General features: G+C 44.9%; 1 protein-coding gene across 1 annotated transcript in view; it reads right to left on the minus strand.

Annotated features, from left to right (window-relative positions):
* LOC139294069 (inositol polyphosphate-5-phosphatase A) overlaps positions 1-6,188 on the minus strand; it is a 122,974-nt gene extending 116,786 nt beyond the window's left edge. Inside the window, exon 1 of the mRNA XM_070915845.1 lies at positions 5,961-6,188. Coding sequence (XP_070771946.1) covers positions 5,961-6,038 — 78 coding nt within the window. The 5' untranslated portion in view covers positions 6,039-6,188. The remainder of the gene's footprint in view (positions 1-5,960) is intronic.
* Positions 6,189-6,799: the final 611 nt, after the last annotated feature.

Below are 6,799 nucleotides of genomic sequence, written 5' to 3' on the forward strand. Positions count from 1 at the left end.
CCGCTCCCTCAATGGTCAGCCCAAAGTTGAACTCACCATGGAACATTTGTATTGAAATATTGTATATTGTCCTTATATTGTCCTTTTCTAAGGCCAGAAATCCCATGCCCACTACTCTATGGAGTGATTACTGAATCATGGAATTATACTGTGGTTTCCCCACATTAATTCAGATGAATGCTAAAAAAAAATACCACAGTGCCGAAGAACCACCAACAGCCATTGCAAAATAGAGCATAAAAGGAAGTGGTGACATCAAAAGACAGTAAGCTCTTACTCCTGTATGTTACCTAATGAGTTTGTGGAAGTGAACTCGCTGACTGATGTCCAGCCGTCACGGTGACAAGTCTGCAACAAGTCAGTGCGTCTGGCACACATTCCATCATGAGAGCGACCGGCAGTGTGAAGGAAACCCAGAGCAGTGAGTGACGCAGACGCCGGGGCTCACCTCTCACGACAGAACAAAAAAAAAAACGATCCTGGAGGGCCCTCAACTTTCACCCCTAGTGACAGGCTGGAGTGGCTGCGAGAGGCTTGACTCTGTGCAGGGGCTCTCCTTCAAGACCTGAACACCATCGCGCTCTGCTGTGGTCTCCACTTCCAAACATGAGGTTTTAATGCGAATGATTATACATGCAATGCCACACAACATGAAAAATAAATGAATAAATGAATAAATAAACAAACAACAGATTATAACATTCACACCACATGCATGCAACCATGTTTTAAAGTACAAGCATATGCTACAATCAAACACAAATAATGCGTGATACAAGTTACACCACTAATAATTTGGCATTTTCTTCAAAAGAACTCATGTAATTTTCTAAATTACATAACAGTTTTACTAAGAATCAAGACTTACATAAGACATTAATTTACCATCAGACATGGCTAAACGTTTATTATTCATTATAATGAATTGTTACATATATAATTGCCACAGTGGGATGCTGGTGATGGTGAGGAATATGTTTGTTTACTTTAAATATTCTGACTTTTTCGTCGCCTGCTGGTGGCAACTCTCAGCTCTCTTCAACATCTTTTCCCTTTTTGAAATTCTAATTCCGTGTTATGACAGGACGGAGGAGGGCAGAGCCGGGAGAACACCAAAATAGCATCATCTGATCTTTCTTTCATAAACTTTTCCACTCCTGCAGCAACACACTCGAACAGACTTTGGCAGAGAAAGAAACGCCAAAAAGAAAAAAAAAAAAATCAAGCTGTCAGATGAAGTATTTAGTCACAGTCTCTGCTGCTGAGCTTCTCCTCATAAAACTTGAGCTGAAAAATCTGGAGGAAAGACTTGATATTAAGAATAAAGCCATTTTCACGTTGTTAGCGTCCTCCATATCAACGCAGCATCTCGTCTGGTATCACACATTTGCACTTCTATTGCCAACACTATAAATACGCATCCTGAATGCTCAATTACATTATTGAGTTTGGGAATTCACTACGAACAGCCATGTGACTAAAGGCTAAATATAGTTTCTAGGGTCTACGCGGGCCGCAGTAACATCTTCACATGTTTACAAGGAAAATACATTTGAACCACACCGCTCCTTACCACTAATGAGATGCAGAGTAAGTCTGGCACTGACAAAGACCTCGAAAATACCTCCCAACCACGCACACACATTGTATTATAGGCATTGAAGACAAAATACTGGGAGCAGTGAATGCATAGCTTCCAGGTTTACGTCAGGCAGGATTTTTTTCCGTCTTTGGAGGTGTACATATGCCAGCTAAGTGGGGTCCAGGCTGTGATAGCCTGAGCTAATGAGCTGTCAGTAGACAGGAGAGGGAGAAACAGAGAGACATGATGAAAAATAAGTTGGAAGACCAAACCCACAAGGGGGGCTATTCATAGTAATCTATTGCATCACCATATGGTCATCTTGGCTTGGCAAACAAGAGGTGCATGTAATCAAAAGCAGAGTGGCTGTAATCAAAAAGCAAGCCGCAGCCAGTGACCAGTGTTTTCTGCAGTGCGAGCACTCGAGGAGAACGTAGGAGCCATCATTAGGACACCAGGAACCGAGAGGAGTCCACCCGTATAGCCTTCGAAAGCAGAGCAACAAATCGGCTCACACCCTCGGCAATAACAGCTAGCTGGAGAGTTGGCATCCGTTTGTCAGGTTTTAATCATTTGGATTAATCCAACTGAGCTTTCCAACTGGAAAGTCTCCAAAAGTAACCGATATGATCTCTCAATTACTATCAGCGAGCCAGATTCAGTTACCGCCAGAGATCACAGAATGGACGAGGAAGCTCAAATCACACCTATAGTTTGTTTTCTCTGGGCCGAACCCTGGTGGAAAAGTTGACTTTGTTACTTTTCTGCTTGGTTTGTTTAGGATCAGACCGCACAAATGCAAGCAAATTCGGGCCTGTAAACATAACTGACAAAGACCTCGGAGCGGTAGAGGTTTTGGGTGGTGGAAGATGTTCAGTGTTTCCGATCATCAGAATTTTATGGAATTACACGACTCTGTGGAGCTGTCCTACGGTGAACTTTCCAAATGTTGACCTCATTGTTAAGCACGAATGGTTATGACCATTGACAAGTTAGTACTCAGCATTAACAAATTAGAGACTAACCCCCCACCCCGCTGCTGAAAAAAAGTCCTAGAGGAAACACTGATGTCAAATCAAGTGGATTCCAGAACCTGAAACTTAAGTGAAGCATGCTGGGCATATCTGCACAGGCTTGTCTGAAGTGTATTTTCTCACATGTTCATGTCAGGTATGGTAAACATGAACTACAGGTGGAAGCTTTCCTCCAGCACTTGTTACGTTAGTTTTAAGGTTTTTTTCCAAAGCAGGAATTTCAACGTCCAAACTTTCCATTTTGGAGTTCATTCAGTAGATTAGCTTCACACTTGGAGAAGTACACCTCCCATCCTCTTTCAAAACAAAACCCGCTCCTCGGGCGTCAAGGCTCTGTTATTTGGTGACACCCAAGTCCAGCCAGCACGTAGTCCACCTGTTTAAACAAGCCAATACTAAAAAAGAAAACACTCCAGAGCTCTTCAAACATGGTTGATGTGAACATGCCCACATACTGGCATGAGGGTCCAACCAGAGCAACAGTTAACTAATGTAATGACTCCACTCCATCATAAAAACCTCGTCTGTTCTTCAGGTCGCTGCCACAGGCCTGCTACAGCGTGGCTTGTTTATTAAGTTCCACAGTGTTTTAAAGGGATGACAACAGCCGACAGTGACGCAAAATCATCAGTTGGCTTCATCTGTGGTGAACTGTGTACTACAGGAACAGGAATCCCGTGGTGCCTTCCCCACTGCGTCTTCAGGATGGGAAACGGATAATAAAACCAAGCCTGCGGAGTAGATACCCTGAAGCTTGGGGGAACTTAATGTATAATGTAGGATAATGTATGTTCAAGAAAGCTTCATCGTCATCCGGCTGCCGTTTAATACCCCTTAAGTGTATCAGCACAAGGTCAACATGTAACATTCTTTGCTCAACCTAAATTAGGTACATTTGTTCAACGGGAGTCCTATCAGTAAAAGTGATCGAGTCTAAGCATCATCACTTCAAACTAAGAGCACTGCCTGGCCAAAGACTTTACCTTAGACACGCAAAGAGAGCACGTGAGACTCAACGTCAGAGAATGAAGCTGACCGGCAGAATAGCCGTTCTAACATCAAGGCATTAGTCAAAAACTTGGACCAGGACAGCATCTTGGGGGGGTTCTGTTCCTGTTGGACCACCTACAGCATACAGCTTGCAGCTTGCGGGCACAGACATGGCGCTGTGACGCAGTGACCATCTAAGATACTGTACTTTTGTGGTGAGATGCTTAAAACCGCTTGCTATACCTTTGCTTCACTGTTAACTACATAGAAATAAGATTTATTGCAGTAATTTGTCATTTAAAATGCCAGTTCAATTAAAGCTGCACAGATAAAAATGGCATATGAAGTTTGGGCAGTAAGAGTAAAGTTGTTACCTGTATGTAATTTCTACAGTTCCTATATGCCATACATAATGAATGTGCTATTTCTGCTTTCAAAAATGGCAGTCTTGCTTTAGATTTAACACAACCTATTTTCCCCTCACAGCGACACCAGCTTCAGAGAGCACAGAACAAACGGACTCTCCACTTGTGTCCAGTGAGCTCTCCGCACGCTCCGTATGTGTGGCGCTCCCCAAGTTTGATCTGCGTCATTCTACCCGCGAAACCTGCGAACCTGAGGGTCCAAATAGCCTAACACAGCCGACATCTCGTCCTCTTCATCTGAAGGCACCCCTTTCTCCTACACCTTCAATCAACAAAGAAATGAAATCTGCGTATATTTTACATTAAAAGGCTTTAATCAGTACTTGCAGAGTGGCACTCCTTGGTTAAACACACCACAACTGCATGTTGAGGCTGTTGGAAGAGTGCGTTTACATTTGTAATGGCTGTAAACATAGGAGCCTGCAGCCATGTAATTTGAGTTGCAGTGTGGGAACATACCTCCAACTTTAGAGGGCCTGAAGCATTTCACATTGTATCTTCAGGGTCAGGCTATGCAGCCATGACACAGAACCTTCTCATCTACAACGGACCTAATAGTGAGCATTAAAGGCAGTCCACAAAGACTTCATTCAACTCACATCTGCATCATAAGGGCTGCCAACACACTGCAGACTACAGATAGCCTCATATATGACCAGCACACCCACTGGTAGAAGGAAACATGCTCTAATGTGCATTTTGTCTCAGTCTGTTAGAAGTCTGGTGGAGAAAAAAAAAAAAACCCCAAAAGACACCCAAAGCGTGCTGCTTGTGAGAGGCAGGCTATTTATAGGCTTACTCCAGTGAGAGAGGCGGCTCTTCCCTCATGTTTGGGATCAGCTCTTCACACGGGTGAAAGGAGGGAGGAAGAGGGGGGACTCTCTTCTATTGACAAAACACTGAAAGTGACACAAAGTGTTGGAACTTGAAGCGTTTAATCACAGCTGTTACACTTCCCACCATAATTAAGTGCCACTAGGTACCACGCTACAGCCTAACACAGAAACAGCTAAGAGTCCAAATACGTGATAACAGCCGTGGATATCATTCAACAACCTGCACAGACACTCCTTAGGAGGCCTGACACACCTATTCTTGCACAGAGCACGCTTTTGCATTCTTCAGCCAAGCAAGCAAGTGGCTTCATCTCGAGTGGATATTTGAATGCTGCCGGCTCTCATAAAAGATGCAAATGGGATGTTGGTGAGTCTACAATCTCGATTATTCACAACGCTGCCTACTCTAGGAAACACCATACCTCAAGCAAGCAAGCAGCATCTCCAGTGATGCAGTGGTCAACAAACATACTCCTATATATAAAAGAACATATTAAAAAAACACTCCTTCTGGTAATCAACCACAAATATTAGTAACCTCCTGTGACAAATTCATAGCAGGATATGGTTCATGTAACTTATACAAATGTGGTTTTACTGATGTGATGCTCACAAGCAGATTCACATCAGGCTAAAAAAAAGGTGGGTGTACTCTGCAAAGGTAAACTGCCACTGCACGCCTGATTATCTAAGTTCCTGAGATACCTGAGACCCATTATGGCCACGGCACCACTACAGCAGCGAACGGGGGGTACGGATGAAGATCCAATATACTCCCCCATCTTTACATTCATCCAGAACAGGCGGAGGGCGTGAAAGGCAAAGTGGGTCACGGCACGCGTAGAACACAGAGAGCTAGCATGCGTCTTCATGTTTATGAGAGGCCCATGTGTCTGTGCGCGAGACTGTAGGTGTTCAGGGTACCGCACGCGACTTGACGCACACGAGTCGTGACCAGCGGAGACGGTTTCTCAGCGTGGCACGAGAAGACGGAGTTGACATTGTGACAAATAAACAAAAACAAAAACAAAACAAGCCAAAGCACAACACGGGCAGCAGCGAACGGACAGCGTTCATCAATGGAGAAACTCACATCCTCGAACAGGGATCCGACGTTGGCTGTCACCAGCAGTATTCCTGTGCCTTGCGCTGCTGTCAGCTTCCCTGCCATAATTCTCTCTCGCAGGTGGGACTGGGGGACTTGCACGGCGGACTTCGTAGGTGAGAAGCGGGAAGAAAAAACACACACAAACGTGAAGGCGGCGAATGTCTCACGGAACTGGTTACAAGACTGGGAAATTGCGACTGAAGCCGGGGTTGAGGCGGCTCGGCTGGAGCATATTTTTCAGCAGTGGCCGTGCATCTACTAGGAGTTGCTCTGCAGTAGAAGGTCCGTTTGGCGGCGGCGGCGGCTAGCGTGCTGCTTCTCGTGCTACTTTTTCACGTTCAGAGCCATCGCAAAAGTTTCCGTTTTAATCCACGGCGAGCGCCCGAGGGCTCTGGTTCATTTCAGGTACGAGTGTTTTGCCTAGCTTTTGTGCAGTGTAAAAGTCTCCCTCCGAAAGCAGGACTCTCTGCCAGGACCATTGCCTTCACTGTTTAGAGCGGATAGGCTGGAGTCCTTCACTGCTCTGACGTCACCGTGCCAATGGAAACGCGGGGCTGTCTTAAAGGGCCAGCGCACCGTAAACACAGCGGCTCTGCCTCCAACGTCACGGCGCCCATTATCGGACGCCACTGGTTTTCAGTTTGTCCACCCATGTTTGTCCGTGAGCCACAATTTGCGTTTGTTTTAAAAGTAAGTAGCTGTTTTTTGTTTTTTTCTTATGTAAACAGTTTCAATTTTTCATGTTGTCGACAATGTAACATTTCTTACAGTGCAGTCTACACGTTTCTGGCGGGAATTGATGGAGAGCTTTGCATGAGAATCTT

Source organism: Enoplosus armatus, chromosome 12 (genome assembly GCF_043641665.1).
Source record: "Enoplosus armatus isolate fEnoArm2 chromosome 12, fEnoArm2.hap1, whole genome shotgun sequence".
NCBI classification, from domain to species: Eukaryota; Metazoa; Chordata; class Actinopteri; order Centrarchiformes; family Enoplosidae; genus Enoplosus; species Enoplosus armatus.